This window comes from Euprymna scolopes, chromosome 42 (assembly GCF_053919585.1).
Source record: "Euprymna scolopes isolate OS-2025 chromosome 42, ASM5391958v1, whole genome shotgun sequence".
Classification (NCBI taxonomy): Eukaryota; Metazoa; Mollusca; class Cephalopoda; order Sepiida; family Sepiolidae; genus Euprymna; species Euprymna scolopes.
In genome coordinates this window covers 38,041,981-38,058,998 of record NC_136523.1, presented here as the reverse complement: position 1 = coordinate 38,058,998, position 17,018 = coordinate 38,041,981, and the positions used below count along the sequence as shown (strand labels likewise).

Here is a 17,018-nt window from a genome sequence, read left to right as displayed (position 1 = left end):
AATTGAAAAACATTGTTATACATTTTGTCCATTCATCTTAGTTTATTTTTGATTTTTAATCAGTTCATATGCATGTCATGTTGGTACAGTGGTAACGTCACCAGCTTTGAATTCTACATTCTACAGTTTTGCTTTTGGTTAGGATTCTAACTGATGGTACCCAAATACTTTCTTTTTTTACTTTTGAAATCACGAATCTATAATAATACTAGCAGGGGTTACCTGGTGTTGCCTGGGTGATCGGCCCCCTTCCCACTCCGAGGGGTAACAAAAAAAGTCACCCCTCTGGATTTACATGCTTGGTGCCGGCCTCCCCCCTTCAGGGAGAGATAATCCCCAACCCCACCTTCAGGGAGGAGGGTGCCTGGAGGCTTCTCCCCCCCCCCCCCAAGGAAAAAAGTCACCTCCTCCTGGCCTCTTCGCCCCCCCCACCCTTGGGGGGGGACACCGGCTCCCTCCTTTGGGGGGAGAAACTGCCAAGCTCCCCCCTTTCGGGTGAGAAAATGCCAGGCTTCCCCTTTTGGTGGGGGGATGGTGGCCAGCTCCCCCTGCTTGCCCGTAGGTGAGTGGAGGATCGGACGCCCTTCCGTTAGGAACCCACCCTTGGGGGGAGGTGGAAGGAAAGGGTATAGCCCCTCCCCGCTTCGGATAGGATTTAATAAACAAATAGAATTAAAAAAAAAAGTAGAATCGATCAGGATCGAACACGCAAACTAACGGTTAACAGTTTAGTATGCATACCCGAATTACTCTCTTACCTTTAATAAATAAAAAAATAAATAAAACATGTTATTTTTTAAAAAGTTAATGGTATACTGTGTGTCTAGTCGTGTCACTGTTGAATGTTTCAGTGGGGGGGGAGAAAATGCCCGAAGGGGGGAGAAAATGCTTGCTCCCCCGTTCGGGGGAAGGATGTCCAGAGGCCCCTCTGGGACAAACCCAAAAATGTTTTTAAATAAAAATTTTCTGGGTCAAAGCCAATAAAAAAAAAGTTGTGTTATAATGTATGTAATCAGGTGTAAGATAAGAAAAATAAAATAGGTTGTTATTGACTAAACGGTAATTGTAAAGTGTTTGATTAAACACAGGTTAAACAGAAATAATGAATGAAAGTGTTAACGGAAATAAAAATATTATCAATATGTTAAAATAAAAAAAAAATGTGCAGACTATAATATGTAAGTAAGTGATAGTTAAAAGTTTTTTGATAGAAAGGCAGACTATAAGATGTAAGTAAGTGATAGTTAAAAATTTGGAGGACAGCGTTTGTTTTTGTGTTGTGTGTACGTGTGTGCGGCTAGTGCAAGAATGTGTGTGTGCGCGGGTGCTGGGAATATATGTAGTACTAATAGTCTGTCCTTTGGAGGACAGCGTTTGTTTTCGTGTTGTGTGTACGTGTGTGCGGCTAGCGCCAGACGGCACTTTAGTAATGTTAGATTGTGATGGCTGGTGTAAGTTTCGTAATTTGTAAATGGCAAGTTAGGGAAAAAATAGACCCTCCCAAGATGGATAATAAATAAGGGCATAATATTTTATGGTAAAGTTAAGAACGTAGGAACCATAGTTTTTTAGGAGATGTGATTATTGGATTAATCAATCAGAAACCGTCTATGGCACACACATCTCTGTTTTTATAGATAGATAGATAGATAGATAGATATACAAAATCTGGACAAATTAAAATATATTTAAGCGCATTTTACAACCGGGCAAAGCAGGGCGCCCCCTTATTAGTACTGATTATATATTAGTACTGATTTCAAATGTTTAAAGAAATGACTTGGGTGCCATCAGCTAGAATCAAAACGAAAACATTTGTTGAATAGCGGGGGACATTTTTAAGGAGGTATGACTGGGTATTCATATTGAGATGATACATATAATGGCTATAACGATAGTGATGATGAGGGAGAGAGTGAGAGAGATTTATACATATACGGTTCTTATATTTCTTGTAACACATATAGAGACGAGGAAAGATACATATTCTTAGAAGGGTTATACAAAGTTCATCATAAGATGTTTAACACATTACCTTTTGGGTGTTGAATGATGACACATGACAAACAGTTTTACAAAAACACAAAGATGATTCTTTATTCATTGGACCGGTCAAATGATGATGATGTCAGGAATTCAAATTCGGAATCTACATGGTTTAATCTTCTACCCCTTCTCCTCTAAGGGAACCCTCCTCTGACCATATCAACTCTTGGCCGATCAACTCTCTCTGACCGACTCTGTTGACTGTTCTGCCCTGATCTGACTAACTCTAGCTCCTATATTGAGAATCCCCCTTCGTCTATGACGTCAAAAGTGTGTTTCCCAAACGTGACCAATTCATGTGGCTATGCACACGTTTTTCTAAACACGCTTTTGACAACAAAAAGAATTCTCAACATACACTCTAACCTATTTTTTTAACAATGTATTTTTAATTTGCAGTGTTCATTCTTTTAAGCTGACATTTTTAATGTTCAATTTTGTAAAAGAATGAACAATCAATTCTTTTTACGATATAAACAATATCTAACAATTTTATAATATAACTAGCATTTCAGCCCGGCGTTGCCCGGGTGTTTGGAGGTGTATGTTGAGAAAAAAAAAAGAAAAAGCGGTCAATTTTTTTAAACTTTGACCCCTATTATGTCCCCTTAACATTTATTGTTTTGGACTCAAATCAAGTTATTAAGTTATATCCATGTCCAAGGAACCTATATCTAAAATTTCAAGTGTTTAGACCCACAATTGGCAGAGGAGTTTGGTAAAATTCTCAAAGGTCAAATCGTTGAACTTTGACCCCTTGCTCGGGTGTTTGGAGGTGTATGCTGTGCAAAAAAAGCAAAAAAAACAAAAAAAATGGTTAATTTTTTAAAACTTTGACCCCTATTATGACCCCTTAAAATTTATTGTTTCGGGCTCAAATCACTTTATTAAGTTAGATCCATGTTCAAGGAACCTATATCTAAAATTTCAAGTGTCTAGACCCAAAATTGTCGGAGGAGTTTGGTAGAGTTCTTAAAAGTCAAATCGTTGAAATTTGACCCCTTAACAGCCAAATTTCTGGCTGTCACCCGTCACATCGATTTTCCCAAATCTCAGTACCCGGTATTTCAAATTTTGAGTCTATAGACTAAAAATTGAAGAGTTATTGCGTAGGGAAATGTACACAGACACACAGACAGACGGACAGACACGTTCACTTTTATAGATATATAGATTTAACAATAGACCTTTTCAACATTCCGATTTCTAGCATTCTATTTCTGAACCTTGCTTACAAGGTTCGAGTCTCGGCTTATCCTAATCTCATTTTCACTTATCTAATGCTCTTCTTATTTACATGGAAAGGAACATCTCTTTTCTTGTAACACATTTAACACTCCAGCTATGTTCTCTCATTCAGCACTCCAGTCACATTCACTACAGATGGATAAGACATAAGACGACTTTTAGCCATGATTAGTTTTACGCATTCACTAACTAGTAATAATGTCGGCCAGTTGAAATAAACATTTTGCATTTTAACTTGCCGACTTCTGTATGCGTTAGTAATCCATCCAAACAAAGATTTTATCTATAAATATAAAAGCGAAAATGTATGTATGTATATGTGTTCGCTTTTTCTGTATGTCTACAAAAGGCTTTTTTCAGAGAAGCGGTCGGTCGGTTCACAACTTTAAAAAACTTTTTATATCACATATAAATCGTAATATCTCACAGTTAACAACAAAGCTCACCTGTCTATTTAATTTGCTCGATTTCAGGAAGATAAATATTCAACATTTGTCGCTCGCCGCATGTGGGTTAGTCTTTTTCCTATAACATCTTGGGAAAATAAAAATTAAAAAAAAAAGCGTTCCGCAGTAAATGAAATACTATTTCGCGGTCAAACTTGACCTCATTAACTCATTAAAACGGGCACCTGCCAAATCCAAATAATTGAATAAATTCAAACGTGTTTCCGTTAGCATCTCGCGGTGGGGCAATGGTTAACGTCGCACATTTTTTTCACACTTTAATTTACAACTTTGCCTCAACGGTTCGGGTTCGATCCTCATACTTACTTTTTTTTTTAACACCCCCCCCCCCCGGAATTTCCACACACACCTCCAAACACCCGGGCAACGCCAGGTACCCCTCGTTAGTTCGTTATAAAGCACACTTTCTGCATGGTTATTATTTCCTGTTAATTTCAGTGTTATCTGACTTGTAGTTTAAGAATTTAATTGTTAAATATTTACACACACACACACACACACATATGTATATTAGAACTGATTTCAAATGTTTAAAGAAATGATTTGGGTGCCATCAGCTAGAATCGAACCCAAAACATTTAACGCTTCAGCTATGTTTCCTAATCCAACAGATAGATAAGAAAAATTTTAAATTATGAATGAATTTGCACATACGCAAAAGTAATAGAAATATGTTGGCAAGTTGAAATGAACATTTTGTATTGCAACTTGCTGACATATTTCTGTATGCGTTATTCAGCCATCCAAGCAAAGATTTTACTCGTTATTAACCATCATTGGTGTATGATTACTGTTTCCTGTTAATTTCAGTGTTACGTTTAAGAGTTTATCGGTTAAATATTTACAGATACACACACATACACATACATCTGCTTTTATATATATTTTTTTTCTTATTGCAGTCTAATTTCCTTATGACAATTGTCCGAACCCTTTCTTCAAGGTAAGTAAATAGTTTGTGCTATTACTGTGAGATTATTTTATGTATGACTAGCAGAGGTATTGGGTATTGGCTGGGCCAAAAATGTGACCTGTCTCATAAAACCTTGTTTTTCTTTTTTTGTATAGGGGGCTACTATCGGGGACATAAGTTGCAGGGATATTATGAAGGGAGATGAGCAGCAAGATGTCTGTTCACATTACACTTGAACTTCTGCATGTCAGTACAGTTGAGAAAGCAGAATCCCGGAAGGGAGTCCCAAAGTCTAGCAGTTGTGGGGAAGAAACTGTTGGAGTAGAAGGCCTTCTTACACCTAGGGATCTCTACTGTGAAGGGGTGGGATGGGTATTTATATCGAGGGGGCACAAGTGCTTGTAGTTCGTCAGAGCATTCACCGTTAAAGTACTTGTAGAACAGGCAGAGGGATGCAACATCTTGTCGATGGGACAGAAGCTGAAGCCTAGATGTCAGTTCAGGACCTATCAGGTTGGCAACTCTCTCTTGACCCCTGTCCAGGAGTGAGAGACTAGTAGCAGATACACCAGCCCAAATGTGACAACAGTACTCCATACATGGACGAATGGTAGACTTATAAAGGTACAGGATACTTTCAGGCGTAAGTAGATTTCTAGCATGGTAAAGAGAGCCCACCTTCTCTGCAGCAGCCTTGGCAATACTCTCAATGAATCTGTTCCAACTCATATTCCCTATGAACATTAAACCGAGAATAAAAAAAAACACAGAAAAATCTGTATGATTTATATACCTGTCATAGAACGAAGATGTCGTATTCCAAAAAATTACATCAATTAGTTTTAGCTTTTTTGACCAAAAAGAGCAAAAATAAAATGTTTGGCTAAAAAACACTGGAGAGTTCCAAGGGGAGGTAAATAGCATGTAACTATTGCCAATTGTTTGTTAACAATCATAAATATGAGTTAATGGCCTTGATTTTAGCAAAACTGAGTTACTTCCCTTGCTATTATCTCACGTGGTCCCAAAGAAATATATCAGTGGTTTTAAATCTTTTTCGTAAAGATAAAAATCGAAAACATGTGCTTTTTAAACAATGTGGTAATATTTAAGTACTCCATACATGAAAAAAAAATCAAAACTTTAGTTTAACTACTTCTGACTTAAGAAAATCCAAATTTTAAATTTAATATTTCTGGCTTAAGAAAATCCAAATTTAAATTTAATATTTCTGACTGAGAAAATCCAAATTTAAATTTAATATTTCTGACGTAAGAAAATCCAAATTTAAATTTAATATTTCTGACTGAGAAAATCCAAATTTAAATTTAATATTTCTGACGTAAGAAAATTTAAATTTAATATTTCTGACGTAAGAAAATTTAAATTTAATATTTCTGACTTAAGAAAATCCAAATTTAAATTTAACATTTCTGACTTAAGAAAATCCAAATTTAAATTTAATATTTCTGACTTAAGAAAATCCAAATTTAAATTTAATATTTCTGACTTAAGAAAATCCAAATTTAAATTTAATATTTCTGACTTAAGAAAATCCAAATTTAAATTTAATATTTCTGACTTAAGAAAATTCAAATTTAAATTTAATATTTCTGACTTAAGAAAATTCAAATTTAAATTTAATATTTCTGACTTAAGAAAATTCAAATTTAAATTTAATACTTATGACTTTTGAAAATCAAAATTTAATTTTAATATTTCTGACTTAAGAAAATCCAAATTTTATGAGTATCTGAGAAGTGACTGTCTTGATCGCCATTATGCAAAAAATGTCAGTTATCAAAGGGAGATAACTCAGCAATGATTCATTGAAACTAAATTTATGTTATAGTGCGGATGAATTCCCATTAATCCCTTAAAAACAGTTTTCTTTATAAAAACAAAACTACTTGGCCAATTTACGTGATTTTTGGAATATGACGTTTCTGTTGCATGATGAGTATGTACATTATAAAGACTTTTCTGTGGTTTTGTTTTTTGATTAGGTTGAATTCTAAGAACCAAAACTTGCATCTCTCTACCTCTCTCTAGCAATCTTTCTATCATTCTCCCTTTCTCACTCCCCCTTTCCCTTCCTTCCTCCCTCCCTTTGTAATATTCTTGTGGGGGTGTGTATATATTCTGTACATATATACACACGTGTCTAACGAGCGTCTGTTCTTCATGTGATCGCTTAGTTTTATTCCGGCATTCCAGAATGTTGTTCCCATCTTGGAAAGGTTGAACGCTAATACAGGACATCATTGAAAAATATACAATAAAAATTAACAAAATAAATTATAAAAAGATAAAAATAACACAATTGGTCTTTATTTGCACTTTTAGTAACAAAATTTAAAAAAATAAGTTTTTAGTTTATTTGAAATTTTATAAGAAAAATGTGTTTATGAAATTATAAAAATAAGTTTCTTTTTAATTTTAAAAATAAGTTTTTTTTATTTGTATTCATATAATAAATATATGCTTATGAAAGTATGAAAAGATACGTTTTTTTTAATTTGAAAAATAAAAGTTTATATAATAAATATGTTTTATGAAAGTATAAAAATAAAATTGTTGAAATCAAAATAACAAAATTTCATCATAAAAGAAACGGATCTAATGCATAATATTCCTAAAATGGTTTAAAACGATTTTAGAAAAATAGAAGAAAACCTGACTTCACAGGCAACTGCAGTTGTCGGTGAAGAATCTGATGACGCTGATGATCCAGATGATCGCAACGTATTCATGAATTATGTTGACACCAAAATCAGCGCACAATAACTTCGAAGCAATGTAAGTGCATTAAAACTTGTTTTTTTGTTCCTTTAACTTTATTAAATTTTATTACTATGTTTGCGCACAATAATAACACATTTCATTGTCACCGTTCTCATAGGGTTACACCACAACTATCATCATCGTAGAAATGGATTTAGGCAAGCCCGTTCCACAGCAGACATCCTAACTTTAATCTCTTAAATTTTCTTAATGGAAGTGTGCTGGGCCCATAACCTGTTAAGTGTTAAGACATTATGCTGAACAAAGATGGCAGTGAAGAATCAGTACAGTTCCAATCTTAAGTGTTAAGTAATTCCTAGTAACAAAGATGGCGGCAAAGAATCAAATGCAGGTTCGTGACAGAGATGATGGCGAACTGTTTGAATCCAAAATTTAACAATTTTTATAGTAACTTTAGAAGCTTCTAATTGTTTTTTATTATAACTTCTGGTTATAAAAACGATCGTCGAAATCATTGGTGTCATACCCCATTAGGAGTCAAAAACATTTTAACAAGAATAAAACTAATTTCAATAATTCTTAATTAAAATAAGACCAAATAAACTTTTTGATGATTATTAAATAAAAAAAAAAACGTTAAAAAAAAAAGAGGAGTACATGCACAGGGGAGATATAGGCATGAGAAAGAAAAAGCAAAGGGACTGATTTGTCACCAATTCTGGTAGAGCTATGCTGGAAGTTAAGATGTACAAGATGCCTCCAATAAGTTTCCAGACTTTTTCATATGGGCACTTTTATTGATAGTGCACACATGAAACTTTAGTCCTCTTTGAAGTAATCTCCTCTGGCTGCAATGCACCAACATCAGCACACAATGACTTAGAAGCAATGTAAGTGCAGTAAAACTTGTTTGTTTTGTTCCTTTAACTTTATTAAATTTTATTACTATGTTTGCGCACAATAATAATGCATTTCATTGTCACCATTCTCATAGGGTTACACCACAACTATCATCATCGTAGAAATGGATTTAGGCAAGCCCGTTCCACAGCAGACATCCTAACTTTAATCTCTGAACGTATATACCATTCACTTGACAAAGCAGAGGAGGGTAGAGTGGTAGCTCTAGATATATCTAAGGCTTTTGACAGATCATACGGTATCACTGGTAGAATACTTAACATAATTAAATCCTTCTTAGATAAGAGAAAAATCCAGGTTGTCCTCGATGGCCGTACATCTAAACAATATGATATAAATGCGGGAGTGCCTCAGGGGTCTATCCTTGGACCTCTACTATTCCTAATATTCATAAATGACCTCCCTGACAAAATTGTCTGTGAGATGGGTATATATGCTGATGACACCACGCTCTATAACAGACACGACAGGAAAACAAATGAACACATCACCCCTCACAGAATCCCTGCCTTCCTTGAATCTCTTCTGCCAATCAAAAACTAATGCTCGATTCATGCAAGATGGTCCAAAAGCAGTCTGAAGTATTCCATACATCTGTGACATTTTTCCAAGTTTAAAACAAAATTTTATTGCATATCGTTCTTCTAAAGTGTCCTCACGTCCAGATTGCATCTTTGAAATCCACCAGCTGTGACAATCAGGCTTTAGTTGGGTGTATTCCAATTCCTGCTGTAGCTGTTCTCTTGAGCCTGAAATCATAAAAATTTATCAGTTATCTCATAACATGTATAGCAATAATATACTGATTTTTCAAGATTATACGACAATTTTAAATGCCTGTATAAAAAAGAGCCTGGAAACTTATTGAAGGCACCTCGCACGTTAGCTGATTATAATCGATTATGATTCTCCTTATATTGTGGAGATTTAATCTTTGTCATCAGAACTAATTGAAGCTTTACATGTTTTTTCCCCCTTTGTTTTAGTGCCGATTTTGAAAAGAGAGAGAAAGAAAAAACAAGAATCGAAAAAGCTTTCCGAGAAAGTGATCGAACATTGAGTGAATTGGTTTCAGGTAAGTTATCGTGTTATGTAGCGTGTGAAGATGGCGCGACGAAAGTTGTGTGTGTGTGGGGGGAGGGTTGTAGCAAAACCAAAAAGAAAAGGTGTAACGAGACGCAAAGCAAATTTCACTACACACGTTGTATCAAAAAGGCTGATATGACACAGAGCACTGTTCACAGTATGCAGGTCTGAATGCTGTCTCAACTCCTCCCAAGCCACCCTTTAATTGCCATTGCTCCCAGGTCCACTCTGACCCGGAGTGGTAGCACCTGTTAGGGTCCCAACTATGGGTTAAATAGAATACGACTTAAAAAACAAATATACTATATTAAAAAAATCGTTCTTCAAAATCACCAGATTCGGCATTAAATAACCTGAAAAGGGTTGATATGCCGTAAAACAAAACCGCAAACCAACCAACTCCTCCCAGCAACCTGATTTTATAGTGTACGAGCATGCCTCATTAGCAGGTGTATCATGTAACCATGTGAGAACTGTGCAAGATCGAGGGCTTAAAAAGATCACGGACGCCATCTTGGATCATTTGATTTTTCTTTCTTCTCAGCCTGCAGGACAGAAGAATGCCTGCAATCGTTTGTACAGCCGCACAAAACACAAACACGTGGCCGCTTGCTTCTTTGATGAACATCACGGGGGAGTAATACGTTTGATATTATATTTCTGACCCATGGTGCAACAGTTAAAGTATTAGGTAAATTTAATGGTACTTCTGCAGTTTAAGGCCTGTTTTTTTTCTGTACGTCTCGCTCAGCAACGCTTGCCGAATGACGAAAACTGGCAGATTATACCGAATGAGCAAAAAGAGACGCAAGCGAGCAGACGGTAAAAACTGGAAGAAAAAAAAAGAAAGGAAAGAAGAATTTTAAAGGAAATGAAAAGAAAGGGAAAAGTAGCATTGCATTTCTTCAAGTAACAAGTCTTGTGACAAGGAAAAAAAAAAAATTCCAGTATTAAACACTTCCAACCTCCCCATGTTAAGAATGGCTTTCGGAATAAACACCCCAACCTTGAAAGCTGTTCTTAACATGGGGAGGTTGGGAGGTGTTTATTCCGAAAGCCGTTCTTAGCATGAGAAAGCTGGGAGGAGGGGTGTTTATACTACGCTGAGGTAGGTTGTAAAAAAAAAAAAATACCAAAATTACTTTCCATACAAAAACAAAACAAAAAAAATATATTTGTTCACTAATTCAAAGAAACAAAACTTTTATTATCCCTCCCCCAAAAAAAATACACTTGCCATAAAAAAATAAATAAAACAGTAAAATTTATGAAATTATTACGGTAGGTTGTTTTATTTTCTCTTTTTTTGTTCGTTTTTTTTTTGACTTCCGTTCACTCAGTATAATCTGTCCATTGGGCATTGCCGGGACTCACAGAAAAACCGGTTTTAAACTGCAGAAGTACTAATTTAGTTGTAAGCGGCACTAGTGCGGGCGATACGAAGAATACATTGGTAATTGTCTGTATTTTTGAGATGAGGTGTTTTCATTGATTGAGATTGTCGGACTGACTTCCTCATCTTGGTTGTTGTAGTCACAACGTTTCGGCCGTTTTGCCCTCCGGCCTTCATCAGGTGTTTTGTATCGAACTGGGGAACACCTGATGAAGGCCGGAGGGCAAAATGGCCGAAACGTTGTGACTACAACAACCAAGATGAGGAAGTCAGTCCGACAATCTCAATCAATGAAGAATACATTATTTTTATTTTTTTATTAATTTATTTATAACTATGAAAATTAGGATGACAGTCCACAAAAAGAATAAATACACAAATTATGAAGCCGCATCTCAAATGATTCCAAAAATAAGAACAAGTAAATAAAAAAATTTGGTACGGATCCGACGATGGAAGACCAGATAAGAACACAAAATTGGATTTGTAAGACTACGAAATCCAACCTTGATCAAATTTCGGGGCCCATGGCACAGTGGATAGAGGCGTTGAGTCTCTACGGTTCCAGATGAGCATTGTCTGAAGATAGCGGTTTCAATCCTAGCCAAGCAGGTCAGAGGTTAGTTGGACAAAACGTGGTGAGACAACAACAGGCAGTATGGAAGGCAGTAATTACTGGGGATAAGTTACAAGACTCGGTATTCTTATCCCGTCACAGTTAACCACCTGAAGAAGGCCAGAGGATGCATTGGCCGAAACGTGGTGAAACAACGACTATGAAGATGAGGATAACCGTCCGCAAAAAAGAAAGAATGTACAAAGAATACAATTGTGAATTAAGATTTGACGGAATGAGAGTAATCTAAATAAAGGATTCCACTAGAAAATCTGTGCAGATTCCTTAGTTTGACCGAAAGATTTCCAGATAAATTGATACTTTATATTACTTAAATGATTTGGTCTCATCTTTCAGCCAATTAATATTCTAATATTCTAATATTCTGGATTTTTGAGATGAGAATAATTTGTATCATTACATCAGGTTGACAAGAAAAGTTCTTGCAGTTTTTAGCTTTTAGATTCAGATCAAACACATCTCGTCTCAAACAAAAAATTATTGATTGAAATAAACATCAGAGTCAACACACTTCTGCCAACACAAAACAAATATATTTATGCCAGTAACATAAAAATCTTACGTTCTGGTGGCGATTAAGTCGCTGAAGGCGTTTTTGATATTGCTTAGGTTTTTGAAGCATTTCTCAGGCAGAAAGTTGTTGAGATGTTTGAAAAAGTGGTAGTCTGTAGGTGAGAGGTCTCGAGAGTATGGTGAATGAGGCAGAGTTTCATAGCCCAATTCGTTCAACATCTGCAGAGTCAGTTTAGCAACGTGTGGTCGGGTATTGTCGTAGAGAAGTATTGGGCCTGTTCTGTTTACTAATGGTGGGTGCTGTTGTCGAAGTTTCTGATACATTTCATCCATTTGTTGACAGTACTTCTCTGCTGTAATGTTTTCGCCTGCATTCAACATTTGTAATGGATGAGACTGGCCGTAGACCACCAAACAGTCAGCATGACCTTCTTTAAGGGCAACTCTGGCTTTGGGAAGTGTGGTTTCTTGTAACAGCGTTTCTTAAAGTGGTTGTTCAATTCATAAGGCACCCATTTATCAAGTTTTTTTATCTTTTCAATCTTTTTCAAATAACTGGAAATCGTTGGATACGTTATGTCTAATTCAGAAGCAAGTTCTTAAACAGTTGTGCGTGGATTGGCTTCGACTAAATCTCTTAATTGATCGTTGTCAATATCCGATAGCCGACCGCTATGCTCATGATCTTCAAGACTCTTGTTGCCGCTATGAAATTTTTTAAACCACCATGGTGCTGTGCGTTCAGTAGTGGTTCCTGGGCCAAATGCTTTGTTGATATCGCAAGCTGTTTCAGTAACTTTTCGGCCTAGCTTGAATTGGAATAGGAAAGTTGTGCGAATTTACTTTTTTTCCATTTTGTATTTAACATTCTAAAAAAAAAAATTGTTTTATAACAATTGCAATGTAAATGTTTGGATAGAGTGAAAAGTGCTCTTTAAAATGACATACAAAGTAAAGGTATTATAACAAAAATTTAATTGAAAATGCATCATTTGAAATCAAAATTAAAAATTCCGCAAGAACCTTCCCGTCAGCCTATGTGAATTAATCAAGGCTTTATTTTTGTTTGTTCATATTTCCTTAAAATCAAAATGGGCTCTTTTGTTTTCAGAACATTACCAAGATTTGATGAAAATTCTGCAGACATTCAGCACGATAAACAAGAATGTGAACGGTAAGTAATTAATGCTTTATTTTCTTTTCCTTTAAAATGAAATTTGTTAGGGGCATGGGTAATTGGCCTAAAAGTCTGACAAAGTTAGACACCCTCAGCTTCCGTGAAGAAATTCAACTGTGGATATCTGCTTAACTAATTACTAGTAATAGGATGATTCCAAACTTTTCTCGATTCCAATACAATAACCGATTCTGTTTTGAATTCCTGATTCCGATACAGTAACTGACTCTGATTCTTTTAAAATCTAAATATTTAGCTACAGAGTTGCTGTATTTTTTTTTTTTTAATTTTAGGGTTACCGTAAAAATCTATATATGCGGATATATTCTTCAAAGTTGACAAAATAGGATTTTAATCCGGAATCCGTCCAGTACAAAGAAAAGAAAGATATGCAAATTATGGCACTGTCGCAGTTAGAAGTGACTGCATATAAAGACGGTTGTTTTGGGACGGAAAGTGATTAGTGAAGAAGAAAAGACAATTTTTTTTGCTCAGTAATTTTGTCGCTGGGGAAAAAAGAACGAGGATGTTTGTTTTCGTACAGTTAATTTGTGTGTCAGTCGGAGAAAAGAATGACACATTTTTTTTTTGTGCACAAAACAGTATTCAGCAAGTTAAAACATTAATTTCCACAATTCAAAATATGACTAAGCAGACGACATTTACTGTCAATGGAGACATAGTTGATATATAAAAGCCAAGTACGTCCAAGGATGGAATACTGCTGCCATATCTGGGCAGGAGCTGCTAAAAACAGCCTATCCTGCCTTAACAGAGTACAAAATAGACTTCGTGGCTTAGTGGGGGATGCCCTTTTTTCTACCCTGCAACCTCTCTCCCACAGAAGAGACGTTGCGAGCCTATCCTTGTTTTATTATTATTTCCATGGCAGGTGCTCGTCTGTACTCCAATCTCCGGTCCCCCCTCGCCAATCTTTCACGAAAAACACCCGTCTAGCTGAATCCACTGTGAAAAATTTCCCCCACTCTTTATCTGAAAGTTTAATCAAAACGTGGATTCCATGAACAAAGCTTCTTTCTTAGAACTGCACGCCTGTGGAACTCTGTTCCGTCTGCCTGCTTCCCACCTGACTACAACCTGGATGTCTTCAAGTCCAACGTTAACAAATTCTTAATGAACCGCCCCCTTAAGTAAACACTTCATCAAATCTCCACACTAACGTAATGTACTTGCAATAACCCTTATCCCTGAGTGGCTTCCGGGCCTTGATAAGTGGTGACCACAGTAAAAAAAAAAAAAAAAAAAAGGTGAAAGATAGATGATGCGGTAAGCCTGTTGCCATTGTATCTGGCGGGGGATGCATTGGCCTTCTACTTAGAAATGAGTGAGATTGACCAACTGGACATCGAGCGGATAGAGACTGAAGAGATGGTGCGTTAAGGGGGAATTGTTTGTTTTGTGGTATATCAACTCCTTCCGGGTCATTCAGTGCTAAATCCAGTTATTTTGGAAGTCTGTTATGTTTCGAGCTCTTTATATCTTCGCATATTTATTTGTAGAGATTGGTTTGGTTGAGTAGGGAAGTGGGAGTGGGAAAAGGGTGTAAGAAAGAGGAGGGGGACTGTCGCTTTTGTTTTAGGCTTCACAGAACATGACTTAAAAAAAAAGCAAAGAGTTAAAAAAAACAAAACAAACAAAAAAACAAAAAGGGTGTTAATGTAGGTGCGTTTGAGACAGGAAGACGATTCCAATATTTTCCCCGATTCCGATACAATTACCGATTCTTTACTAAATTCCTGATTCCGATTCTTTGTAAACTATAAATATTTAACTACGAAGTAGTTTTTTTTTCACAAGTATAGTAAAAGCACATATTGAATGTGTAGAAATTTTCTCGGGCGTAAAAAATATACTTGTAAGCGATGATATATTGATTTTTTAGTTTTACTATTAGTTAAAAATCAATCAATATTTATTTTATCATTACTACCAGCGGTGGAAGATTTTGCTTTCAACAGAATTAAAAGAATCATATATTGGTATCAGAAAGTAATTACTAATTTTTCCGATACGATTCTGATACCCCTAAATGTTCTGATTCCGATTAATCGTTCCAACACTAATAGAAACCTCAACTATTGATTGCCATTGCTAATGATACACTACCTGGAAGTACTTCCCTCAAGCTCCTAGGCTTAACATTCACAAGTAACATGAATTGGAACAAATACATTGAGGTAATCTCTCTACTATGCTAGAAAGTTACTCACACTTATTCACCCATGCATGGCGTATTGCCATCACATTTGAGATAGAGTTAAAAAAAAAGATAGACAAAAGAAACTTGATTATCGGTTAAATGATGGGATCAAACAACGGATAGCAATATATTTAGTTTTATGATGTTGAGACGAGCGACTGGTGACAGTGTCTGGTTGTGAGTGTTTTACGACAGTACGTACATTTAACGACAGTCCAGTTAATGCTGGTCTGGTTGGTAACCGTTAGAGGAGTTGGACACTTACGGCAGTTGAGAGTTGGACATAGCCAAGGGCAGTTGATCGCTTGGAGGTTCCCAAGGGATATAACATAAGATATGAGGGGAAAACAAATGAACACATATCCAAGGAAATGGCAGAAACACTAGAGGATGACCTCCAATCTGTAGTGGAATGGGGACAAAAATGGATAGTCACATTCAATGCTGCTAAGACTAAGCTTGTTTCCTTCAATAACTACAAGAAACCTTCTCTACCACCAATAGCAATGGCCAAGAACACATTGCCTGAAAGTACTTCGTTTAAACTCCTCGGCCTAACGTTTATAGGGAATATGAACTAGAATAGATACATTGAGAGCATTGCCAAGGCTGCTGCAAGGAAGGTTGGCTCCCTCTACCGTGCTAGAAAACTACTTATGCCTGAAAGTATCCTGTACCTCTATAAGGCCACCGTTCGCCCATGTATGGAGTACTGTTGTCACATTTGGGCTGGTGCATCTGCTGCTTGTCTCTCGCTCCTGGACAGGGTTCAAAAGAGAGTCGCAAACCTGATAGGTCCTGAACTGTCATCTAGGCTTCAGCCTCTGTCCCATCGACGAGATGTTGCATCCCTCTTCCTGTTCTACAAATACTTTAATGGTGAATGCTCTGACGAACTACAAACACTTGTACCTCCTCGACGTAACCACCCCCGACAAACCTGACAAGCTACTAAGTCTCATCCCTTTACAGTAGAGATCCCTAGATGCAAGAAAGCCTTTTACTCCAATAGTTTCTTCCCCAGAACGGCAGGTCTTTGGAACTCCCTTCCGGGATTCTGCTTTCCCAACTGTACTGATATGCAGAAGTTCAAGTGTAATGTGAACAAGCATCTTTCTACTCATCTCCCTTCATAATGCCCCTGCAAATGAAGCCCCTGATAGTAGCACCCTGCTTCAAATGGCACTGTGCCTTGTTTGGGGTGAAAATTGAATAAAAAAGAAAAAAAAAAAAAAAAAAAAAAGATTGAAGGCAAAAGCAGATCGGACAGTTACTCGAGACTGATGCGACCAGACAGATCGACGGATTACATCAGGTTCCTACCTTTTAGATGATGCAGCGTATCACACACACTCGTGATTGATTGGTACTTCAATGTTGAAATTCTTTTCATTGTAAATAAATTCTCTGGATCCATTGCGATTGTATCCTATCCAGTCTATTATGATTGTTGAAAGTTTAACATGAATTTGATCCAAGGTTATGTCGGTACCTTCCAACATGCAGCTGGAAAAAAAATCGACGGGAACACTGCCAGAGGAAGGATAAATTCAAAACACGAAAAACAAAACGTTAACCTGAGAAATAAGTTTAATTATATGAAAGAATTATTTAAAAAAATTTTTTTTTTTATTTTTTATTTTTATTTTTT

General features: G+C 36.3%; 1 protein-coding gene across 4 annotated transcripts in view; it reads left to right on the top strand.

Annotated features, from left to right (window-relative positions):
• Window positions 1-17,018, top strand: part of LOC145267024 (exocyst complex component 4-like) — a 195,533-nt gene that overhangs the window by 13,017 nt on the left and 165,498 nt on the right. For all 4 annotated transcript variants that reach the window (XM_080122954.1, XM_080122953.1, XM_080122952.1 and 1 more), the window contains exons 2-4: window positions 4,664-4,704; window positions 9,327-9,415; window positions 13,081-13,143. In XM_080122954.1, coding sequence (XP_079979080.1) covers window positions 4,664-4,704; window positions 9,327-9,415; window positions 13,081-13,143 — 193 coding nt within the window. The remainder of the gene's footprint in view (window positions 1-4,663; window positions 4,705-9,326; window positions 9,416-13,080; window positions 13,144-17,018) is intronic.